The 26,583-nt window shown below is 40.1% G+C and overlaps 1 protein-coding gene across 1 annotated transcript in view; it reads right to left on the bottom strand.

Moving 5' to 3' along the window:
• Positions 1-26,287, bottom strand: part of ZNF652 (zinc finger protein 652) — a 31,781-nt gene extending 5,494 nt beyond the window's left edge. The window contains exons 1-2 of the mRNA XM_067541097.1: positions 26,006-26,287; positions 3,538-4,686 (exon numbers count right to left, since the gene is read on the bottom strand). Coding sequence (XP_067397198.1) covers positions 3,538-4,446 — 909 coding nt within the window. The 5' untranslated portion in view covers positions 4,447-4,686; positions 26,006-26,287. The remainder of the gene's footprint in view (positions 1-3,537; positions 4,687-26,005) is intronic.
• Between the last annotated feature and the right edge of the window lie 296 nt (positions 26,288-26,583).

Below are 26,583 nucleotides of genomic sequence, written 5' to 3'. Positions count from 1 at the left end.
GTGCAAAATGCCTAGCATCAGCATAAATCATGTCTACACTAGGAATTTGGCACTGCTGTAGCTATACCAATGGCTAAAAACCGAGTGTAGACAATGCCTTATGTTTGGTTCACATTTAAAAAGTTATCTGGGCAACCAATAAAGGCTAGACTTAATTTTTTAAATGAAGGCTTAGATTCTGGAGCACAACAAGCAGCCATTTATGGGGCTGCATAACATTATTAGCCCCTCATCCTAGAATTTACACATAAGGAATAATTGCCCCTATTATATGAACTCAAAAATAAAACTTTGCTCACTTTGAAATAGGTATAGGATACAATTCTCATAAGCACTTAATGACTTAGAAACTTAATTCTCATTTCGTAAGTGACTCAGACACTTAGGAGTTGGTTTTCAATGCCTCAGTCACTTTTGAATACGAGATTTAGACTTCTAATCCATTTTTACTCAATATACTGCATACTAACAATGGTCGAAAACTAGCTTATTATACCAATGATGCCTTTCAATCGTGGTAAGTGTCCTTACAAATATTTCTGTCTTGCATCTCCAGAAGTCCCTTATATACCACACATTAACTACTTATAAACTCCTGTTGATAGTTGTAAAAGATTATTTGCTGTGAGCTGTCACCTAAATGACAATACCATCCTTGAAATTTATACTTAAGTGATCTCTGCTATATTATAAGCTTTAGAAATATTTCATTTAAGAAGTGCAAGGATTTTTCCAATTCATTGATAGACATGAGGATGCAGCAGAATGTTTAATTTTTACACACACACACACACACACACACACACACTTTAGCAATGGCAATTATGTTACATTTCTACTTAGATGACATATAAGTGGCATTTATAGTGCATCCATAGTCTTTAATAAACATTGATGCTACAGATGCCTCAAACAAATATTATACAGATATATTTATGAGCTTTTTTCTTTCTGATCTATTACAGGTAAACCACACAAGTCTATCTTCTCCTAGGCTATTGTCTACTTTGGGGAATTTTAGGAAAAAATCTTACTGGCGCTGTCACTGGTTTAACTGCACCTGGTGTTAGCATCAGTTAAATCCTTAGTATAGACAAGGCTCCAATGGCTTCCAAAGCTTTTACTACCATGTCAGTTAAACTAGTTGAGAAACAGGTTTATTTGACTGTGATAAAAATACCAGAAGCTGTTGCTGTCTTGCCTAGACTACGGCTTCAACTGATGTTCACACCAAATGTGACTGAATTAGTGGTAGCACTGCTGGATTTCTTTTAACCAAAATTCTCTGGTATAAAATGCCTTTATACTAGGTCAATTCATTACATGACTGGCTCCTAGATGTCTGATTATGTACACTGGCTTGTCATTAACAGTTCACGCCCAATCATTTTACCGCATTCTAGCTCCAGGATCTACTTTGCATCCATTCTCAAGTCTTGTCTGCTCTTGGAAAGAGCTCTGACTCAGCCAGAAAGGACCACCAATCAGTGTAGTTGCACCAGTCCTGACCCTTCCTTGTAGATAAGGACATACAGGGTTTTTTTTTTTTTTTTTTTTTTTTTTGCACCAACTGAGGTTTACCCATGTTTGTACTGGGGCAAATCCAGACTTGCCATATCTACGTTTAAAAGTCAGCACCATATAGCTACACCATATGCTAGCCACCAGTGGCAGGGTTACTCCTAAATGTAGATACGGTCTAAAATTGGGAGTGAAAACCATTCTGGAATTTGTGTGGTCCAAGGCCTAGCCCATTGTTACCTCAGTTTTTAAAGCCCACTGTGGCCAAATGGATAGAACACTGGACTGGGATTCAGGAGACCTGGATTTTATTTCTGGCTTTGACACTGTCCTGCTGAGTAAACTTGGGCAAATCACTTCACCTCTCTGTGCCTCGGTTTCCTCATCTGTAAAATGGAGATAATGATGCTGACCTTTTTTTGTAAAGTGCTTTGAGATCTACTGATGAAGTGCTCTATAACAGCTAGGTATTAACAACAACAACAACCCCTCCTTTCATCTCTCTCCTATGAGTTGGAACCTAAGGTAAAACAGTTCAGTCAAATGTCACTTGAAATGTACCTCTACAAAATTGGAAAGGCTGCATTTATTTAAAAATTGTTACTTTTTTCATATACATTCAGTGTTTTTATTGTTGTTTACTAACAGTTTAAACTGCATAAAAATACAAGTTCCAGAACTGCAATTTAAAATAAAAGGGGAAAGCTGTTTAGAGACTTCATAAGCAAATTTTAATTACAGGGGGAAAAAAAGTATTGGCTGCTGTACCAAAAAGTTGAGATCCATTTTAGGTAAGACTCGAAGCTTCATGTCTAGAATTATTTTCAGAATGCTGGAGCAGTCCAGTAACTTGACACATTTCAGCTAAATGTAAGTATTCTTAAACAAAACCCTCTTTTGGTGATACTCATTGGATGGGAATAATTTATTGCCCTTCTGCCTTTTAATATTTCAACTTCATTAAAATTGAATTCAAGCAATTTTACCGAGGCAGTGGGCATATTTCACCACTAGGATGCAGCATTGTGTTAAGGTTTCTTTAAACAAGGCAACAAAGCAAGACTAAATCACCAGATTTAACACAATGCCCATGGTTATAACATATATGCCTATGAGCAAAGAACAAGTCACAGATGAGTCAAAAGCTCAGAAGTTGTGTTCCATAATTTAAATTATTTAAAAATGACTTCCAAAGCAAAAATTTCCACTGTTGTGTGTATAACTAAAAGTGGCAAAACTCCTGGGGAGATGCAGACCAACAAAAAATCTCCCTAACAGCAAATTCAAAAGGTTAATCTATTATTTATTCAGATTTTGCAGCACTGCAAACATGGCAATTTATGAACAAGTTCACCTTTAGCATTCATTAGAAGGGGTTCCACGTATCTATGAATGTGTATACAAACACCATTGTAAATCAACTCCACCTGACATATATAATCATCTTAATGTGACCCAGATAGCGAAGGTGACATGTTAACAGTTTTCACACCTTGAAGGTGTTAACAGTTTTTTCTAGGTCACTTGTGTCTCTCAGCCAACATTCTACACATTGCTTATTCCCACTCCTTGCTGTGTGTTACCATTTTGTTCTCCTCCGAAATTCTTACCTTTACACATTACGTGCCTGATTTTTAAGAGGGCCAAGCATCCAAAACTTTGACTGAAGCTAGTGGAAGTTGCAGGTGGTCAGCACCTCTGAAAAATCGGTATTTTACAAAGTGTATTGTACAAATGTGGTGCACCGCAGACATGTTTTCAACCCATTATTCTTATATCTGACATCTGTTAAAAAGTAGATAAATCCTAGCAAGAACTCTGCTAAAATACCATATGGGGCACTCTCTGGTTCCTACAATTTATTTCATTTGGCAGACACCAAGTGTTGACAGATAAAGGCAGGTCTCAGCCAGGACCTTGTCTCCATAAAAGATTTCCTTCTCTAAGGTGTCCACTAGCTGTATCCAAGGCACAACAGAAGGTGTGGAAATCTGGCAAGCAGGTGATCTAACCTACCTGAATGTTTTTTTCACAGTCTGTTTGCTGGTGAAGGGACAGCTCACTTTCTAGAACAAATTTCTTTCCACACTTGTCGCAGATCTGCATACGCCTGTGAGTGACGTTCATGTGCTTCTCCAGGTACCACCGTGTGTTAAACACCCTGGGGCACTTCTCACAGGTCAAAGTCTCCTTTTCTTCACACTTTGATTTCTGCACAGGCGCCTTGGGCTCCTTTGCAGCTTTCTTCTTACGCTTGGGGGGCTCCACACTCTTTCTACGTCCCCTTGTAGTTCTGGGTGAAGGGGAAGTTGTGGCTGCTGCAGCAGACGCAGCTCTCCTTGTTCTCCTTTGGGTAACACTAACTTTTTCCACTTTTTTCTCTTTTTTCTTCTGCCTCTCATTTTCCTCATCATCATTACTGTCTTCAGTGGCCTCTTCCCCACTGTCACCCTCCTCTTCCTCACTGCTGGTCTTAAGAACAGCAGTCTCTTTGGATTGTGAGGGGACACCCTTCTCCCCCTTTGATACATTTAACGTTTGGTTGTTAAGGTTTACCTCCACTATAATCTGCTCCCTTTTGTAAGTCACTTCATCTTCTTCCTCTTCCTCCTCCTCAGAGTCGTCCGAGTTTTCTCTATCTTCTTTCACGGCCCGGACCTCTCCCACCGATCTGTTCTCCCTGAAATATGGCTGCTCCTCTCTTTCATGGAGATGAGGTTTACTCATTTTGGTGTCCACCAACACAGAGTAAGGGCTTCCTGACTCCCTTTTGTACACTTTGGTGGACAGATCAAGTTCCTGACTGGCAGCATGATAAAATGTGGGTGGCACTTGACCACGACGGCTATCCTCTTGTGCCATCCCTGCTACATGCCCAGCACAGTTGTCAACCAGCTGTTGGCAAGAATTGGCTGTTTGACTCATTGGGGGAGCCCTGATTCATTGAGCACCGTTGTTCCCAGAAAATCAAATAAGTAGCTTTGAAATAGGGTGGGCTTTCAAGAATGATGCCTGTTCCATCTAGGCAGAATGACCTAAAATACAATTCTCTCCTGGTGTTTAGCGCTGAAACGTGGATCACAGAATTCTAGTATTATGGCAAGAGCAGAGTAGTAGTAAATATCCTTCTGAAGAAAGTGGCCAATGAACCTCTGAACATTTTATCTATAAAGAAGAACAGAGAAAATTAAGTCAGTGTTTTAAAAATAATTGAAGAAATGTATCCCTAAAGCTACTTGTTTTCTTTCTAAGTGTACAATTTAGCGCAGAGCACAGGATCTACCATACCAGTTGTTAACTATTTGTTACGCTTAGTGGTCTGTTTTTCATATTGCTAATCAAAAAGACAGACTTAATTCCATTGATTATTGGTAACTGTACAAAATATCAACAGACACACAAAGTATCAGAGAAAGATAAGAGACTATCAGACCTTAAAATATTAAACTTGATCATGCTAGTAGATCTATAGCTTACAGTGGATAATCTGGGATAAAGGCAATGTGCAAATAAAAAAACGGTGCCCATCATTTAAAAAAACAAAAAACAAAAAACACACACCTCATGTCTAAAGGCATCCTGAATGATGGCCCTCCTCAAACCCCTTCCTTTTCCCAAATTTCGTTTTCTGTTTATTTTTTATCTTTTACATTATGAATTGAAGTCTGCTCTACCCTGTTTTCCTGATGGTCTGTGGAAAAGTGGAGAATTGACAGAATGGCAGATGTCATGTGATTAACAATTAGGGACTAAGAAGCCTTGCAATACTCATCTGAGAGTACTCCCAAACAACTTTTCCAACAAAACCTGAGAACAGCAAACTTAATATCCCTAATATACAAAGGTAAATACAAAGTTTTTTTTGGAGGGGAGGAAGAAGGGCAGATACTCTTTTCAAATCTCTATATATCACAAAAGCAAAAAAAGAGGCACAGACCCTATTCCTCCCTTTTGCAGGTCACCTTTAAGTTAATCAACAAACTCATTGTGGTTCTCAGTAGCACTGAAATGGTCTTCTCTCTGTGCTGCAAAAAAAAAAAAAAACTATGGCAGCACAAGAAAACCTCAGATCAAAAAGGCCATGAAAAATTCTGTACATGTGCCAGTCAGGATGAGATGGGTAACCAGACAGGAAAGTTCTGTAGAACTACTGAGAAAGCATCTCTGTTGCCTCCTCCCTCTTCTATCCTCCAGGCTGTGGTAGCATGCAAACAAACTGATTATGTGCCAAAGGACATTTTATTAATGTACACATGCACAAAGAGTCTCAGTGAAAATGTTTTCATCTTGCAGCAGTATATTAGACCAGAAGACATGGTGTGTCTAGTTGTTTGTGTTTCCACCTCAGATTCTTCATACAATCTTCATTTGATTTAAAGCACCTGATCTCTTCTGTCTCAGCCTGTCTCCCTGTCCCACACTTACTCATTTTCCGATATAGGAGCCAAACAATATTACATTCTACCCATTAAATTTCACTTGCAGTTATCAAAGTTGGAGTTTGACCAGGACACCAGGATTAATATTCTTACTTCCTCCTGCACAAAAATACCACATGATATCTACCACTAGTAATCAGAACCTCAATTTTATTTCTCACTCAGGAGAGGACACTTCCAGCAGCATAATATTAGAAAGACAGGTCACGAATTTGGGTTGAATAAAGGAGAGAGAGAGCTAAATCTGAGTCATCAGCATAAATGAGGTAGTCAAAGTCATGCTTGTAGACAACAGCACCTACAGAGGATGCAGAAGGAGGGAATGGAGGCTTGGGTGAAGCCCATAGGAAGTAAGAGAAGGGAGGATAACAGCCCACCAAACAGGTCTCTGAAGGAGCAACCAGAGAGCTAGGAGAACAAGAAAAGCCAACCACTAAGCTGCTCAGGTTAAGAAGGAACTTCCCCTATGCGAAGGTTATATAATAACTGTCCACCTCTAAAGCTGGTTCCACCAGGTCAGAGTTGAGACACCTTGGATTTAATAGGACTGTGTAGTAAGACTTGTACTGCTATTTCTATGCAATACTCATCCAATCAACAGAGTAGAGCACATATGCTTTTGGTACAATTCAGCACCATTCACATGCACTAAATTGACTTCAATAAGAAAAAACTAAACATGACTTAAGTAGAAAGATTATTATATTACAGCTGTACATTTTATTATACACTCCTTTCTACTTAGCACTGAGTTATTAATAAAAACATTCTCCAAACCACAAATATAATAACTTCATTCCAAACACAGCCGAATACCATTTATATAAAGAAGGAAATACATTTTGCATTTCTTTATTTAACCACCTTAAAAAGTTCAATTAAAGTGTCTGAATAAGGACAACTTCAGTAAAAGTTTTTATGGTAAACAAATTCATTAAACCAGTGGTGGCTCTCCTAAGGTCTCCAGACTACCAATGATCTGCAGAATAAAAAACAAGCACTCTACAGATAGTACAGGGAGATGAGAGATTGCAAGGCAATATGGTCCAAAGAGGTACTCAGAAAGAAGTCTGCACAACAAAGTGTGGAATCCACTATTAAACCCCTCCCTTCAACAGAATTTAACAAATTAGTCATAAAACCTAGCAGATGGTGTTTATGACATATAGAAAACCATACCTAGTTATTTCATCAGCTCATTGAGCAGATCTAAGATACATGGCTAAAACTAGCGTGTATAATAACCACTGCTAGTACAACACAAGAAACAGCTTAAAATGCTATGGGGGGGGGGGTAAGAGAGAGAAGGACCTTTTCATTAAATATAGAGGAAATTTTGTCTTCACATATATCAGAATTGTTTCACCTCTGCTCATTTTAGGAACATTCTATATAATAAAACCACTTTACATGAACATATTACCACTTCAAAAGCAAAAGGACGCATACTGAGTTGTATCAAAAGCTGTTTGGTCTTAAACCACTGCATTTTGCAGAAACAGTAACACTAGTTTCACTTTGAATATAATATTTGCAACCCTCAAGAGACTCACAACTTTCGAACAAAATTATGTCATTAACTGCCACAGATGGCTGATAAAAAGAGGGACACAATACATTCTCAATACAAACAATGCATTGCATTAGAAGATTGATGTAACAGGGACACAATAGCTGGAAATAAAAGAGTGCTAAACATATCCTTTACTAGCAACTTCTAACAAAATATATAAATCTTAATTAAGAAAAATAGATCTTTTTGTGATTTCAGAAAGAGTGAGACTCTCTCTCTTCTTGATGAGCTGTTCAGACTGAAATAATGCTTCTCCCATCAGATGGCAAATGGGAGCAACACAGGCTGTCTTTAAAGGGTAGACAGATACACTTCCACAAGAATTATTTTGGAACAAGGTATCTGACTTCAACCTCTGGAGGAATCATTTTATTATGAATATAAAATGAACAGTTATGAGGCACCTCCAGCCATTTAGGAAATTTGTGTTCAGAGATTACACTGGAAAAACCTAAAAAGTGAGGTTACAAGAGTTAAAGGCATCAAAACCAGAAAAAAAGTGCACCAACTCTTGACTTGCAGACAAATGTGTAGGTGGAGGAAGCGTGTACGTGGGAGCAGCATTTCATATAATGCCTTTGCTAACGAAAAACCACATTTCTTCTGCACTAAAAATAGAAAAATCTACCCAGGAAGGAACTCGAACAATTATTTGTTTTAACTTTGATTCGATATGAGCTATTTGAAATCAAGACCAGGCTGAATCCGATGTACACCGTGCTACTGACTATACATTTTAAGTTATAACTCTTCAAAATAGTGTGGTTAATAGAGACCAGACAGAGTCAGGAAACCTGGCTTCTATTTTTAACTCTGCCACTGACTCACCATGTGTCCTTGGGCAAGTCTACCTCTGTGCCAAATTTTCCCCATCTGTAAAATGGAGATAATTCTTATCCCACCTTTCTAAAGCACTTTGTGATATATGGATGAAAAATACTATATAATTGTTCCAGCATAGCATGGTTCTCCATGAACTGCACAATTGTGTAGCTACTGACCTACACTGTGCACCACTAGGTGTCTACTACGCAGGTGAGCTGCATTCTTGTGCCATTGGTCCAGACATGCTCCATTGTTCCCAGATGACTTCTGGAGGCTCCCGTGGAAGACAGGAAGAGGAAGCATTCTATGGCACTCCTCAGCTGGGGAGTCACTCTGCCCCAGAGAGTTATTGACCTTATTCTTACAGTTGCAATGCTATCCACAGGATTCCCAGTATCAGCAGTGATTAACTACCAAAGATATTGGTCTCTTCACTTTGCTGCAGCTTTGCAAACTTATGAGCAGCTATATAGTCTCAGCAGTGGTCTGTCAACAGACATAGAAAGACAGCACTGCACTGGGTTTATATTTAGTTATCACTTGGAAGATTATTTTTGCAACTAGAAACTTACTTCTTTAAAATGAAAGGTTAGATTGTATACAATATGTGGCACTTGCTTGGGAAAGCTCTGCACTCACCATAAGGAAGGATGAATGAGTAAAGTTTTCAATCCTACTTGCTACTATCAACTCTCTTTGCAGGAGCTCTCCAACTTCCATCATAAGGATTTGAAAACTGAGGACTAGTTCTCACCAAGGAGAAAATGACCCCAGCAGCCGACTCTCAGGCTATGTTTATACTGCAGAGCCTATGCTGACACCGTCCTCTAGTGTAGACGCAGAATACACCAACGGAAGGAAGAGTTCTGCTGGTGTAGGACCACCACCTCTGCAAATGACATTAACTATGCCAACAGAAACTCCCTTCTGTTGGCTTAGCTGTGTCTCAAGTGAGGGTTTTGTCAGCAGATATCACAAGCATGTGTAAGAGTTCCAGAGGGGTAGCCGTTTTAGTCTGTATACAGCAAAAACAACAAGAGTTCTGTGGCACTTTAAAGACTAACAAATTTAATTTTAGCAGGCATAAGCTTTTGTGAGGCTCAGCTCACTTCGTCAGATGCAGAGGTAGAAAAAAATCCAACCAACCATGTGTGTTTTTTCACCATTCTCCTTACCGACACAGCTAAGCTGGTGTAAATTTCAAGTGTAGACTAGGCCTTGGTCTTTAAGCTCAGTACCTCCTTTGATTCAGAAACTAGTCATTAAAATGTTTAACATTGGCAAGCAGTATTCCAGAATTTGAAGTAGAATAAAATAATTTTTCTATTTTAAAACCTCCTTTGTGTTGGACTTCACTTCCATCAACTTGGCATAATAAGAAGTGCCCCCAACTTTAATAATAAAGATCACAGAAACTCAGGCCCAAACTGATTTTACAGAAAAGCACATACTACTAACTGTAAAAGCATTAAGAATTAGTTACACATGCAGTCCCCTCCAACACAATGGATAAAACTTACAAAACTGCTTCCTTGTTATGAAATCTATAAAGTAAGCAGTCTAAATTTTGCTTACAGTGTAGAAAAAAAGTCATGATTGATGCAAGCAACCTACTTTAAAGGGATATATGCAGATTACAGATATGACTCTATTAAATAATACATCTATTGAATATTTCACTGTTAGCATGATAATATAAAAATTAATTTTTTTTTTTAACCTCTTACTCCCCACCCTCCAATAAGAATTTTTTGGTTCAGACAAAGATTGAAAGGTAGGCTTTCCTCACTGCTTCAGTTTAAAAAAAACAACACAAAGATCAACAGGTTTTGAAATGGATATGGTCAACTTGTAACTTGTCATGTTAAGAGGTTCCACTCTGACTTTTAAGCAAGTACCATCTCCTAACAGCATTATGCCATTTGAGAATCCCCTATCCACACAAGATAAATCACAATCCAAACCAGTACAAAGTATAATTAAAAATAAGACCTATTGCCTTTTCCCCCTTTCCACTGTTAAACTATCCCACCTTACATGTATATTAGAAATCTGAAGCAGTTAAGAATTCTGAATGACTTTTAGTTACACTATGCAGTGTTGTCGTAGCCATGTGGGTCACAGGATATTAGAAAGTGAAGTAACTTTTACTGGACCAACTTCTGTTGATAAAAGTTTTCGAGCTTAGACAGGGCTCTTCTTCAGGTCTGGGAAACTTACGCAGTGTCACAGTTTAATACAAGATGGAACAGATTGTGTAGCATTAGTACTAAACACCTATTTCAAGGGACATTCAAGTTAAAGTGACCCGTTAACTCGTTTTAGTTATATTGGCAATCAGCAGGTGCGCCAAGTCCTGGGGCAATAGGATTCGCAGAGTTTACAGGTGATGAAACTGCACATGCAGCTATAAATCATTTATACTGTTTAAGCTACAGTGCCTCTGCTGCAGAACAGCCAAGTATTCATGCAGGAAAATACATCTGGAGCAGAAGTATGGCACTATTGTTTTTATTGATTTGCTATGGGTCCACTATGCACTACAAGCAGGTATCATGGCCACAAAACTCGGCCATCCTCTCCCCTTTGACCTATCCTACAACAAATTCCTAACCAGTTAGTTGGCAAACTTCTCCCCTTGCCACAGCCAGCAACAAATTCACTTTGACAGCCAAATTACCAACTTACTTGTACTGCATTACGAAAGGTATCCAAACTCATGCTCTGTCTACACTGACGGCAGCAAATTCGCCACCGTCAGATCACTTCTGCTCAATCGAACCACATAAATTGAAGACCCACTCAATCACTCCAGAAGTCAATTTAATAAAACCGCCTCCGAAAAAAGAGTAACTCTGCACAGATGGGTATGCATTTCCCATCGGCGCAGTGTAGTGAAGATGGTACGCAGAAGAGAATTTAGGGAGTCGACGTAAGTTATGCAAGCTACTCTACATAGCTTGCGTAGCTCCCATCGACTGCTGCTGAATTTGCTGGTAAGTGTAGACCAGGCCTCAGACTACTACTTTTAAGTCAGTGACTTTCAACCTTTTCAAGTTGGCAATCCTTTAAACCCATATCAAACATTTTCACAGTCACCTTAGCATTTACTATAACAGTAAAAAATGTATTAATAATAAGCCCATATAACGTGTATGTTGTGTTTTTCAAGAGATTGACAGAGAACAGTTGACCTTGAAGGGTAAGGACATGTGAGGGGGAATGATATTGTCTTTGCTTTAAATTGCAACAAAATTTTCAATGCGTTGCAACCCGACTGCCTTTCATGACTTCCCCAAAATCCCAAGAAGTTGTGACCACTGGCTGAGAAACAGTGATCTAGGTTATTTTCAGTACATACAATAGAACCTTGCTAATTCATACCAAATCACTGGGTTACCCACTGAATTTCGAGAATTAGCAAGTTAGCAAACTAGCATTCTCCTTGCATTTTATCATGTATCACAAGATATATGTTTATTTCACAAGTGTAATTTACTTTTAACTACACTATCCAGCAAACTTATGTGTTCCACTGAATATTTTGTAGAAGTAATGAACTCTGAATGAGTTGTCACTACTGTTTTGTATTACAAAATATTTAAGAAGTGATGAGACCACTTTTCTGTGAATTGAGAAGTATTTTCACTAGCAAGGGTTTACTATGAACTTGAAAACGTAAAAGCTTTATTAAAAAAAAATAAAAAATTCCCAAACCAGTTTTTGCTTCTGGGACCTATATTTCAGAACATGCTCTGGTACTTCAAAGCACATCCAAAGATACCAAAGCCTCAATACACTTGGACATTTTGAAGGATAGTGGCCTGAAATAAAAGCAAGGGGCACAGTAGAACTCATTGGTAATTAATTAAACAATATTTGATACAAGTTGTGTCGTGTTAATGTTTAGTAATGAAATCATGATGCTATTAAATCTTAATAGGAATAATTATGAAGTGCATGTAGTTAATCATAGTTTTCCTTAGTGTAAATATCTCAGTTATTTTACATACAAAACTTACAAAGTACTAGTGCAAAACAAGCAGTAACCTAAGTTTGCCATCTGGAAGATCTGTAGGTAGGGTCTCCTGATTATCTATGGATTTCTGTTCTCAAGCAAAGTATTGAAAAATCAAACCAAGTACTGCCCTGTCTAATATGGATGTCTCTACAGATCTAATTGTGGTATATGTTAGACGGTCTGTACAACTAATAGCCTATCCTATTACCAGCTATATTTCAAGAGACATGTTAAATTAAATCGCTTCTGTAATTTTACCTTCCACTGAAACAAGTAACTGCAAATTTGGCTCCTGAACCACTAAGGTCTGAGTATCACGGTTCTAGTCCCTGGCTCATTCTAAACCATGAAGTCTAGATGTACATGTTGAATCAGACTCTACTTAAACAACTAGTGTAAGTCTCTACTAATTCAAATTCCTCGAAAACAGACTGTGTGCAAGATCTTCTAACAAAGTCAGCAATGAAAATGACATTTCCCAATGGCATTTTGATTATCATTTCTGCATTGGCCAAGAAGTCTCAAAAATATAAAAAAGTCCACTAGGCTATAAATTCAACTAGCTACTTGGACTGCTTTCAGGGAGCAAAGAATGGAAGTCTCTTGCATTTTTCCTCAACTGCCACTGACCATCATAAATCTGTTCTCAGAGTCTTACGCTTTAAAGCAGCACCAATTGAGTCCAATTAATACCAATTAGAGAGTCAACTGATTTTAACCAATCATAAAAAACAATTGTGCTGGTTATAGTGGGAGAGGCTGTTACAGTAAAGTCGCATAACTCTCTATTCTGTCTGTATTTTCAGGTACTCAAAATTTTTTGAAACTCACTTTTTGGGATAGTGTCCCAGGTTCATTCCCTACCTAAAGCTGATTATTATTATTTAGTATTATTATTTTAGCAAAGATGCATTAGCTGGTTTTGAGAATGAGTGAAAAAAAATATTTTCCACATCTTGCAATTCCCCCCCCCCTCGCCCCATCCCCAAACAACTTGACAGGTGAGAGAGTCAGAGGCAGGACAGAGAAAGTTGAGCCAGTGCAAACTGTGCTACACCAATGTAAACTGTGTATAGTCTATGGGTCTATACTGGTTCAGCTACACCACTGGCTAAAATCCCAGTGCAGACAAAGTCTTCCTCGAGTTTTTAATTTAAATAAACAAGACAAAGGGACTCCCTCTTACTATATTATTTTTGTATTGTGCCTAGAACATTGGGGGCCCTGATTTCAGGTTGGGGCAACAGGGGCATATTTGTGCCAACATAATACAAATAATGTTTTCTATATCAGGCAGTAGAAGTAGGGTATATCAATAACTGGAAGCAAAAGGTGCATGTTTTCAACACAGACCTCTAAATATCCTATGAAATGTGCATGGATTGAGGAATGACCACTTCCTTATGACTCTTGTTCAGAGCAGAGAGCTATCTCCTAGTAGGACTTTGTAAGGTGGGCAGGATAGGATGTTCTAGTGATGTCATACTTCCACATTATAAAATTCTTCTCTATCCCTTTCCTTCTAAAATCCACAAGTTCCATCAAATACTATAATGAGAATATTAAGGTTGCCCTGAAGTGCACGCAGATCAGGAAATGACAGTTATGGCTGCACATGCAATCTTTAATCTGACCCTTATAAACTCTGAGTGAGAGACTGCCTTTTTGTTCTGCATCTGTATATCACCTAGCACAACAGGTCCTAGTCCATGACTAGGGCTCCTAGGTGCTATACTAATATACATTAATGACATTCATTATATGAACATGTAAATTTTCTAGTACTGTAAAAAACTATGTTGAACATAAGAGTCAATTAAATTGATTTCTAGGATATGCACATAGTAGATTTTCTTACGCAACACACTACAGATTAACTACAACAAAGTGCTGTTCTAGTTAAATATGCTAGCATATACAAACCAGCTTTTCAACTAAACTAGCGCTCTAACAGTCTCACCTCCAAAACGGCACCCAAAGACTGATGGTTGGAAAGAAAATGTGTAGTAGATGGCTGCTGATTAAGTTATTAAAATACATACATTAGAGATAACATTTTAGAAGTCTAAAATACTAGATCATTTTGGCAATTAAAATATTGTAAAAATACAAATATAAAAATGATACAAAATATTGTCTTGTCTATGTAAAGCTGTCAAGATTTTATTTATGACAGTGTATCTGGGAAACGGGATAATCATAACTAGAGACTATCTCCATGCATCTACTCAAGAAAGCAGAATTACAGTTGCACATGTAACCACAACTTTGGCATTTGATGACTTAAGTAATTGATCATTCAACTCTAATATTTTGTTTGCAATAGTTTCCATGACAATTTAAAAAGTACAAGAACGAATATTATTCAATAAAAATCTCTTCCTCCAATAGGCTTCATATTACTTGAGCTCAGATTTTGATTCCTCCAAAATCATAAAACTACAACTGTATTGGTTGTGAAGATTAATTACAGCTGAGCAACATTTTCCATTAGAAGGTTCAGAACAATACATTAATAGCCTCTCCAAACAACCTTCATGAAACTCTCAAAATAATGGAAAACATCAGTGAAATAGATAACTTACAAAGATTTTATGAAATGAGATAAAACGCATACTATATCTTGCATTTCATCTGTATATTTATTCATCAAACTTAAGACACAAATTGTCCAAAATTAAAAGCTTGCTATTCTGTAAATAATCTGTATGAACACAATCAAATTCCCAGTCTATTAATTAGTTATACCTACCATTCTTTAGGATCTGCTCTTAAAACACCAAAATATCTTTAACTTATCAGCTTTTTCAGTACCTAAGCCAGTGTTCCCCAAATAGTGGGTCGGAACCCACCAGCGTGTTGCTAGAAGGTTCTAGACTAGATGGGTTGCTACACCCAGGGCTGTAATTGACCCATCACAGGGCCCTGGCCTAGGCAAACACACACTTCTCCCAATCTATAGAGGAAGCCCGAGTTTGTGGGGAGGGAGCTGTTGTAAGAGTGTAGAAAAAGGCTTTGCCTGCAATTAACTTTTCTTAAAATCTCCCTTCCACTGCCACCACCAATATAGATGACACCAGTGTGGAGTTTCAGTTTAGTTCTGCTGCTAGCATTTTAACCATTATGTCACTGGACCCTGCTCAGAGAGGTCTAGCTAACATAGTGGTTAAAATATAGGTGGCTGTCTGTCTATGCTAGCACTATCACCTGTGGAGCTGCAGTTATGATAGCAATGGCGGAAAGTTTTTAAGAAGTTTAGTGTAGACCAGCGGCTCTCAACCTTTTTTTCCCCAGTACCAGTCGGGTCAGATCAAGTACTACTAGTCCTGACCCGAGTGGTACTCGAGAAAAAAAAAGGGGGAAGCAGTACTCTCCGCCGAATCCTGGCCGCCATTGCACAAATTTCGGCAGCAGGATTTATACCACAGGGACATGCGGAGCCGGCCGGGTTGCCTGCACGAGCTGACACCCGCCGCCTAAACCCTGCAGCGGGGAGGAATTTCGGGGGCAGCAGGGCGGGTGGGGGGGGGGGGGGGTATCGGCGGCAGTAGAACCCCTGGTGTAGACAAAGGTCTAAAAGTGTTGATTCTGAAGCTGTCTCATAGTACTGGGTTTCCTTGCACAGTCTCACAATGCTCCTACAAATTTTCAATTACCACTTTGTGTACCATCTCCCACATTCCTAATTACTGTACTTTGTTTTCAGCTACTGAAGCTTCTGTAATTTTATGCATACCAATTTTGTTTTACAAGGTGAAATGCATACAAACTGAAGGCTTTTCTTGTTTCAACAAGTAAAGAACATGTTTATGCAATACTTCTAACATTTAATATAACAAAAACTTTATTTTATATATTGAAAAATGTTACACATTTCACATCTCAAAAAATATTTTGGTATAACACCTCTGTAGCCATGTATTGCCATTCCTACAAAATCCTGCTTTTCAAACCTATGATGAAAAGTACAGGTTAGGTACTCATAATGCACTACTACTGCAGCAGTTGGAGGGAGTCCTATGTGTGGACACGCTGAACAGGTCTACATTAGCCAGGATGGCCAGTGCAGATAGATACACTGTGCCGTTAAAATAGTTAATTTCAACCTTCTTTTGTTGCACTGATGCAAGAGACACTGCTATACAGTACTATCTGTTGAGTGGTATAGAGATTGAGGCTATGTCCATACTGCTGCTGCCACCGCCAGCAGTGCAGGATCAATTTTGCGGGTTCGACTGAGCGGCAGTAAAGACTCGCTCAATTGAATCCAGAAGTCAACTCTGTTAATCCACCCCCGCAAGTAGCGTAGCACTGCGTTGACGAGAGGGCATTACGTAGCTTGCGTTTCTCCTGTCAACTGCCACTGAAATCCGTGGCCAGTGTAGACCAGGCCTTAGTGTAGGGTTCCTGGATTCTATTCCTAGTTCTTTCACTAACTCATGTTGTGATACTGTGCAGCTTACCTCCCTTCTGTGAAAGATAAAGACAGCACACATCTAAAGTTTTTCATCACTGTAGTACTGCAAACCTCTCTCTCTGGAGGTGGCTTACACTCATATATGTTTGCAAAGTGCCTTCAGATGATTGGACTAAAGGACCTATATAAGCAAACAGTTCTCCTGTTACTGGTTCAGGAAGCCCATATAATGAAGAGGTATAAAATGACCAATTTGTTTGGGTGGGCATAACCAGACCCTACAATTTCAAACAAGATATTAAGGAGAGAGCAGTAGAGGCATAACAAATCCTAGGATGCTTCATGAGAGCTGAAGCTGAGAAAAAAAACACTTTTTCCAGACCTTGAAAAATTAATCTATCTGTGGTAAATAGGAATCTCTCTCAGATAAATGCCACCAGCTTTTGCATAACCTATGCTTTCATATTTAAGTAATATATTTTAAGCTCGTATAATTGAAAAAACGACCTTCCATATAGTAGTGGCTTTTTGATCCTTAGTGGGAGAAGCCTGTGCATACCTTGTGAAATGATCAGTTACAACTAATACATTACAAGTATTTCTGCTATCAGGTTCAATTGTGAGAAAGTCCACGCAGACCAAATCCATAGGGCCTTCCCTGTAAAGATGAAACAATGGAGCAGCTCTCATGGCTAGATTTTTCTGTTGTATACACCAGGCACAGGTTTTGCAATACTGTTCAACGTCAGTCTTCATCCGTGGCCAGTAAAAATCAGTCTCATACAAGCCCATAGGTCTTATCAAACCCAAGATGCCCATGGTCATCATGTAAAGATTGCAGTACAGCTATGTGATATTGTTGAAGTAAAATCAATTGTTTTTTTATGCATCGCTCAGGCTGGTTAGTGATTCTATACAAGAGTTCGTTCTCCAAGGAAAGCCAATCCCATTCTTTCATTAGGAGAGGAATATCAATATCTCTTATCCATAGCAGCAGAGTTCCCTTGATCAACTGCCAGCCAAACCTCTCCAACATAGGAATCATCCTGCTGTGTGGCCTGAAGCTCAGAACAATTCAAATGAGGAAGGTAGGAGGTGTCTAAAGAAGCAAGGCTGCAGTAAGCTTGCGGAATAGCTCAGGCGGTCATTCCTAAAAGATCAATATGGCAGGTAAGGTAGTATTTTAGTCAGTTTCCCACAAACAGTAGGAACTTGACACAAAGCTCGAATCCCAGATGCAGATACCTCTTCCCATTCATCCTCAGGTGCTGAAACATTATGAGGTTGTCTAGACAATGCATCAGTGTCCAAATTCTTGCTACGTTGGCGGTACTTTAGGCTGAAGTTGCAGGTGGACAATGCTGCTAACCACCGGTGATCAGTGGCATCCAGTTTGGCTGATGTTACAGTATAAATCAGGGGATTATTATCTGTGCGAACCTCAAACCTCACCCCATACAGATAATCATGCAGCTTGTCTACGATAGCCCATTTTAAAGCCAGAAATTCAAGTGTCCGTACAGGGCAGTTTTTCTCAGTAGTTGACAAGCTTTGGCTGATGAAAGCAACAGGCCTCAACCCCTCAAGGTGTTCTTGATATAATACCCCTCCTAAGCCATTCATACTGGTGTCCACATGCAAAGCATAAGGTTTCTGGGCATCTGCAAATACCAAGACAAGAGCTTTGGCGAGGCACACATGCCTTAATTTTCTGAAAGACCTCTTCGCACTGATCATTCCATTGCTTTCCAAATGGTTCAGAGGGATAGAAATAGTTTTACCAGTTGGTACAGGCTTAGATCTTGATCCCTTCCTGCAAGGTGGTGCAGGGTAGCCCAGCAACAGCTGATTCATGGTCTCATCAAACTAGAGTATCCTCACACAAAGCGCCTATAGTAACCACAAAATCCCAAAAATGAATGCAAGGCAGACACATTCTGTGGTCTGGGCCAAGTGGAGACCGCCTCAATTTTTGATGGATCTGTGGCAATACCTTGCTCTGACACTGTGTGCCCCACATAGGAGACTGAAGGACGGCAAAACTTACACTTACTTAAGGACAGTTTCAAGCCTTCTTCTCTCAAGCAACCAAGGACTTTAAGCAACCACTCTTCATGTTCTTCAAAAGTCTGCTCAAAAAAGAATTAGGTCATCCAAGTAGACAAGGACCTCCAAGAGATTCATGTCTCCAACTGTTGGCTCTATTAATCTTTGGAAGTTAGCAGGAGCCCCACAAATGCCTTGGGACATCCTCTCAAATTGCTAAAATCCAAGTGGACAGATAAAAGCAGTTTTCTCTTTATCCACCTTGTTCATAGGTATTTGGTAATATCCACTGTGAAGATCTAATACAGTAAACTATTTACTTCCATGTAAGCAGTTAAGGACATCTTCAATCCTCGGCATTGTCTATTGGTCTGGCGCAGTGCATTTATTTAGAATTCTATAATCAACACACATTCTAACAGACCCATACCACACCACAAAGATTGGGGAGGCATATGGACTTCGTGACTCAGAAATTATTCCAGCGGCCATCAATTCATGTAGGTGTCTCTGAACATCCTCCACATCATCTAGGGCCAGGCAACGGGATCATTCTCTAGAAGGTCGAGAGTCAGACGGATCTCATGTTGAGTACTTTTTGCATAGCCCACATCCCACTCTTGTTGGGAGAAGACATCAGCATGCTCTAACATTTTCTTTCAAAGTCACTGTTTCCATTCCTCAGGGATAGGGGAATCCCCAAATCAAAACATTTGGATGTCAAATCATCAGTGTTGTTGTTGACAGCTGCAACATGCATCTGAGATATTACATCAATTGGGAACAACTGGGCAATCATTGTCCCATGCTGAAGGGTCACTTTGTGAGCAGATACATTTCTAACAGTACCTGTGATCCTCTTAACAGACACTACTGTAGCTGTTTGCACTTCGATCTGACCACAAACCGTGCAGGAAAGGACATTTCCTCTGGTGGATCGACTAACAACAACTTATCAGTAGGCCGAACAGAACACTTAGGAATCCCAGTTACTTGACAGATGCCGCTTGGTGGTATGACATTGGATATATTGGAAACACCAGCCTTGCAGTAGCCAGGACGTTCTAGGGTGGGAGCAGCGGAACAGAAAATGTATGCAGCTTCTGCCTTCCAGCAGTCAAAGGTTAGAGGAACTTCAAACCAATCAACTGCCAGCAAGAGCCAGGGACTGTACTCTAATAGCAATCCCAGTATTCTCCCCTTTCCCAATATCCACAGGTTTGTGGAAAGGAAGGATGGCTGAGAGATAGCACCCATATTGTTCCTTATCTGCAGGAGCCATGGCTTACAGGCAGATGGTCACGGCATGACAGCAGAGGTGTTTTTTCACCTTGACTAGTAAGCTCAATCCTTGGGCTAAACCAAAGAGCTACACATTTCAAAAATCAGACAAATTAGAGGGTCATAGCAGCCATTCTTGCCACTATGTGACAAGGAAGGGGAAGAGTTATTGCTATGTAATTTGGTCCCTGTCTAAAACTCCAAAAATCACTTCTCTGCATAAGAGCTTGTCTTTTCACAGCACAAGTTTACTGAAAATTCATACGCATTCACGGCCAATCCTATTCTAGTGCATGTCTCCAGAAGAAATGTCTTTAATCTGGATCCAATTGCAATGCTATATTATAGGAAATCTAGGTACATTACTGGTAGCAGATGCCATCCTACTGTGAATTAATGTTGCAACTAGCTGTATTATCCATGCACCAATCCTTTCCCAGTGTAAATCTATAGGAAACCCAGATATATTCACAGATTTAATCACAATGAAAGAATAGGGAACCCAGAGAGATGGTCATAGTAAACAGATCCCATCCTGAGAACTATAAGAAATGCTAATTAAATAAGGTTCTTTCACTGAGTTAATTGTAGGTGCACCCCTTGATCCACTAAAACTGAAAAACAAGAGAAACTAGTTGGAATCAGGAATACAAATTCCATTTTGTATTTTATAAACTGATCTAACTTGCAAGGAATAAACAAAAAAATCAGAAAAACTCAAACTGTGTATAGGAAGGAGAGTTATTAAAGTTACTGCTTAAAGAAAGAACAGCTTGCTTGATTTTTTTTTAAATGGAAATTACAAAGAACATTCACCTTTGACTGAAATCCCAAATAAGAGTATTTTATAAATGTCCAAACACAACTACAGTGATTCTATCAGTACTGTCAGCCTCTAGCAATCAGATTAATATACAGTAAATATCCAATATCTCTGCTGATTTAATTTGCTGCCTACATTAACCACTAAAATTCACACTAGGCACACCATGTGATTTGACTTCAGACACAGCATTCATTGAGACATTATGTCTTATAACACCCCTTTCACCACAAACTCTGAATAGGCTTAAATAAGCACTGCCTGTGAGTAAGTGTAGCATTTGCAGCAGATTTTTATTATCTTCATCAAGACCAGCCAGCCACAGTGTAATCAAAGTTCCAATATTCAGCTATGCTCAAGTCAAATATTTACAACTTTTTGTGTACAACATTCATTCAAAATGAAGGTATCACAGAATGCTAGCTCATAAATTTTCAACCATGAAATCTATAGCCTGAAAACAAAAGTTAAGATCTTCTATCCTACTTGATTACCTGTCTCCATGATGTCTCTCTAGCTTGGTTATCTCATATTCCGTCAGAAATTGAAAATTTCTTTTTAGTTTGCTATGTTTGGAAAAGAATGAAACTGCTTGACAGGTTTCATCTCAGTTGACAGCAAGGATCCTAATACTGTTGACACAAGAACTTCCATCTCCTTGCCACAGAAGATACAGTAGTCATCCTCAATTCTAAAGGATTATAGCATATTTTTAAAAGTACTCTTTTTGGCATCCTCTCAAACATTCAGGACAGATAAGAACTCAAGGGTGCATTTAGAGGTTTTTGCAACTATACTGAAATTTTTTTTAAAGCTTTATGCTGCATTTTAATCTAGTATAAACCATTTTTGCACTGTTGCAACAAAAAGCAAGCCCATTACAACTCTATTTCCTATATTCATTTTAACAGCACTTTCCCACTAAAAGAATCATATTTCCAAAATTTGGAGTAAAAATGCAAGCAAGAGCTCCAGAAACATTGAATGTAGCTCTGGTTGCAGCAGTTTGCAAAATTTAGGATGACTAAAATCTGAGAGCTTCTCCTAAGAGAAAACGATTGGTCTGAAACCTCCTCAGGGAAGAGTGTCTGAAAGTGTCAAGGAAACTAATCCAATCTGTTTGTACTAATGAGTTTGAGCTGCTGGCACCACAGCTACCTCAAGAGTTTCACTCCCTCTGCAATTGTCCTCCAGCAGGATGGAGTGATATAAATCACCCGATTTTTTTTTTGAGGCTTCATAAAACTAATTTGAAAAATTGTATTATTGCAAGTTTAGATTAAAATGTATCAACAACTAAGTTACAAAGGTTTCTTTTTTAAAATGCCACTACTGCTAGGGTGACTTATTTGAATTTTACAGAACTGCAGACTTTGATCCTGCAAATGCTTAAAGGGATAAGTAATTTTACTCACATGAACTCACTTAAAATTAAACATACACACAAGTGTTTGCAGCATCCAAAACAAAAACTGCACTTTATTAAAAATTTAGAGGCACAAAAATTGTCATTTCAAAACAAAACTGCATCAGTGTCAACAATGAAAAGCTATTTAAACTTGCAATACAACAACAAAGTTACCTTGAACTTTTTTTATATATACAAAAAACATTTTCAAAAAATAGAAAGGAACCTAAAGTTAGTGTCCTAAACCCATATTTACACACATACGGGTAGAATATTTCAAAGCACCTATGTTATTCAGGCGCATAAAGCCCACTGACTTCAATCCTTGATGCAGAAATATTAGCTAGGTTGAAATATTTTAGTGTTCCTGATTTATCGAAGTTCAATATATCCGATGTGGCGCAGGCGGCAATTACAGTCTGGGTATTTGCTTATCAAGTCTGTGACTGAATTTGTGTTCTTACAGTGAAGATGTTAACGATGCCCCGGACTTATCTTTTTTAGTGTAGATGAACATTTTAAGTGGGAAACTTCTTAATAGACAAAATCTCTATGTAAAATCTGAAATTCTACTAACAATTAGGAACTTAATTGAAGAAACATACACAAAAAATCCACTTTAGTAATTTAAGATTATAAAACAGGAAGTAAGAACTACCAACACAAATAAAAACAATTTTTTTCAATTCTGATTTTATCCAGCCTATCGTCCAGTAAAAAGCCAAACTCTGAAACTCATAGAAAGACAACAGACCTCATAGCAGAGAACTGCTATGATCAGCTGCTCTGTGTTGTAGGAATTTAACCAGGTAAGCAAATGTTAGAAAAGATTCTGTAATATTAACACAAATAAACAGGTTTTCAGAAGAGATTATTTTCTCAACAGGTTGCCACTTCTTTGCCCCTAAAAGAGAAATTTAATGCAACTGGAATAATAGGCTTGCTTTTTGTACAGGCATGTTATGGCACTAGTATGTATGAAGTGCTACATAAAAGTAGGTAATTTATGGCATGCAGTTTTGAAATCACCTAAAACATTTTTATCCCTGTCTCAGAAATACGCTGTCTGCATGCTGCTCTTCAATTAAACATTCAGATATATAACATACTAAGGATGAAAGATGCTCTCTTGTTTACTGAGGTCTACCCAAGCTTAGCTGAATGAGTTCAAAGAATCTCTTCACCAGCTCTTCCTTAGGCCAGTGGTTTTTAATCTTTTTTTCATTTGTGCACCCCTAAAAAATTTCAAATGGAGGTGTTATGTGGAACCCTTTGGAAATCTTAGACAACCTGTGGACCCCTCCTAAAAGTCCACGGACCACAGGTTGAAAACCATTGCCTTACGCTAACTACATAAGCTCCCCTGGCTCTAAATGGGGAAGAAACTTCCTATATGTATACATGCAGAATTTTCCTGTTTATATGCAATTACTCAACTCTACTTACAGTATGATATTCTCCAATTCCCTGTCCCTAACACTCAGGCAACAAAAGCAAATTCTCCCAACATCCTACATGTCCAAATTGACATACTATCCTTAAAATCTAGCTAACTAAACTAGAGCTTTCCTCATGAAAGATGTACTCAGAGGAGAAACTGAACCTTTGTTTTTTTCATATTAGCTTCAAACAAACAAACAAAAAGCAATCCCACTTAACCCACCAGATCATTTAAAATAGGTCAGTGATAGACTAGTTTAAAAATGCAAGTGAAACATCTTCTGCCAGTGTAAATGATATGTATAAGTCCACTTTATAAAGCTAAACAATTACAAAAGCTACTTCATACTACAGCTTTATTTTCTTTCTGGACTGACTTTCACAAATACACCAGATCTAGTTTCTTGGAGGTCAGTTCTGAAGTTGGCAGCTGGCGAAACCCAAATCACTAGATACAAATTAAAAAAACAAAACAAAACTGAGAACACAGCTCACTAAAAATTTTACAATATATGTATAACACCTCTCCCCCCAGGCACTACACAACTGCATAATTACAAAAAATTAATATAAACTACCTAATGATTTCACAATGATCTCTCAATTGTACACTTTCTCCCGAGAAGCCTCCTCTCCAACACCTGCACCATCTCTTACTTATGCTTTCAATATTGAGATTTGAGTGTAAATGCCCTATGATAGGAATTGGGTTCTTTTTTCATACAGCACCAAACATATTGATTAATCACCATAAAATAGACACACAAAATCTTAAGTAGGCAAAAAGAGGAGGGAAAAGACTTTAGAAATGAGGTACCACTAGTTATACCAAAACCATAGTAGGTGTTTAAAATGGAAAAGGATGATTTTTTTAAACCAAAAACAGTCTGTAAAATGACATTAAATATACTATACTTTTTACATGACGTTCTCAACCCCACCCCCATTCTTCTTCCAGAACCCACACCAATGCAAAGTGTATTCAGCACATACACATCAGGATTACAGAACTCAACCCAGTGCACACACAAGGCTAACCTCTACATTAAGATCACGTGAACAAACAAGGCAGTCAATGCCATGAGAAATCAAGGTGCATCAGGCCATCTTTCACAAATCAATGCTTGCACATTAGAGCATCTCCTCTATTCAATGCACACACACACCAGCATCATTCTCCTGATTCATCGCGCATACACCACTGTCAACAAAGCATGTGCCAGTTGCCTTTCCCAGAACAATAAGGCTCAGGTCATCCTCTGAAAAAATGTATATCCCTCATATCCTCAGCGCACATGCTACCTCCCCCCACTCTCCCTTAGATCACTTCTGCATCCAGACCCAAAACCTCAGCACAATCAAATACAACGTGCGTATATAAAACCATTATGCTTAACCATTTCATTCTCGCAATGCAGATACCACGATATTCCCAGCTTTGTGAGCTGCAGAGAAGACAGCTCCATGCAAACTGAAACCCGTATACATACTGCACTATTTGTCCTGGAAACATCAAGGCGAGGTGCCTGATGGAGTGACTGAAGAAACGAGAAAACATTCCCCATGACAGCCCTAGAGCAGGAATGAGCAGGGGGAGAAGAGCAGGTGGACACATTTCACCTCCCCACACACCCACAACAACCCCAGACCCAGCAGCAGAGGAAGGAAGGGGTCCATTTAGCAGCCCCCACGCATCCTGGCCAATCTGGAGCACGCACACAGAGTGGGTGGCGGGTGCACAGCTCGCCGCTGACAGAGGGAGAGGTTGCACCTGATCTCTCCACTGCCCCACACGTATGCCGCCGCTCCAGAGAAGGAGGAAGGAGAGACTCAGACAAATCGAGCGGAAGGGAGAAGGTGTGTGGAAATACAACTCCCCCCCCCCTTAGCTCAACACAAGATGCAACAAGAAAGCGGTTTACCTGCCGCGGTGCAAACCTGCCCCCACCTGGGCGGGCTGCAAGCAGCGGGTGCGCGTCCCCCGGGTGCACTCCCTGAGGTGTAACAGCTAGTGCGCCCCTCAGGCTGCTCCAGCTGTTACATCCTCCCCTCCCCCCCCCGCCTCAGCAGCCGGCGCACCCCACTTCCCTCAGGCCAGGAGACGGCGCTGCCCAAGTTCACCCCCCCCCCCCCGACTGGGCCTAGCGCTACCAGCCGGCTGCCCCCAGGCCCGACGGGGGTCCCCTTGCCGGGCAAGCGGCCCACACTCACCCAGGCCGAGCCCCTCTTGGCCACCTCCGCCGCCGTCCATGCCGGGCGGTGGTGGGGGGCGGGGGAGGGAGGGAGGCGGGCGCCCGGGGCCCTCCCTCCCGCTCAGCCCCCGAAGCCGCCGCCGCTGCGGCGCTCGCGTAGCTGCCGCCTCAGGCGCAGGCCCAGGCCCCGCTGCCGCCGCCGGACGCGGCTCCCGCTCCCCTCAGCCGCCGCCGCAGCGCTACGTGGCCGCCGCAGCCAGTCTCGCGACTCAGGCAGGCTCGAGCGCGAGCGATGAGGGGGGGGAAGGGAGGGAGGGGGGGAGAAGGGAGTGAAAGGGAGCGCGCGCGCGAGGCGCTTCGCGCCGCCTTTTTAGCCTGTGTCGCGCGCGCAGCCCCATAGGCTTGGGGTGGGTGGGGGGAGAGAGAGAGAGAGACGGACAGAGAACGAGGGTGGAGTTCGGCGCATGCGCCGTAGAGCGACCGGCCCGGGCGGCCCTGTGCACTGCTCACCCCTCTGTGCCAGCGAGTGGAGTCCGGCTGCGGCTGCAGAGGGAGGAACTGAGCGCGCGGGGCGGGGCGGGTCGTTGTTCCCGGTGC

The sequence above is a fragment of the Emydura macquarii genome, unplaced genomic scaffold, assembly GCF_026122565.2.
Source record: "Emydura macquarii macquarii isolate MOO-44397 ecotype Brisbane River unplaced genomic scaffold, CSIRO-AGI_Emac_v2 contig_629, whole genome shotgun sequence".
NCBI classification, from domain to species: Eukaryota; Metazoa; Chordata; order Testudines; family Chelidae; genus Emydura; species Emydura macquarii.
This window is presented reverse-complemented; position numbering and strand designations above follow the sequence as displayed.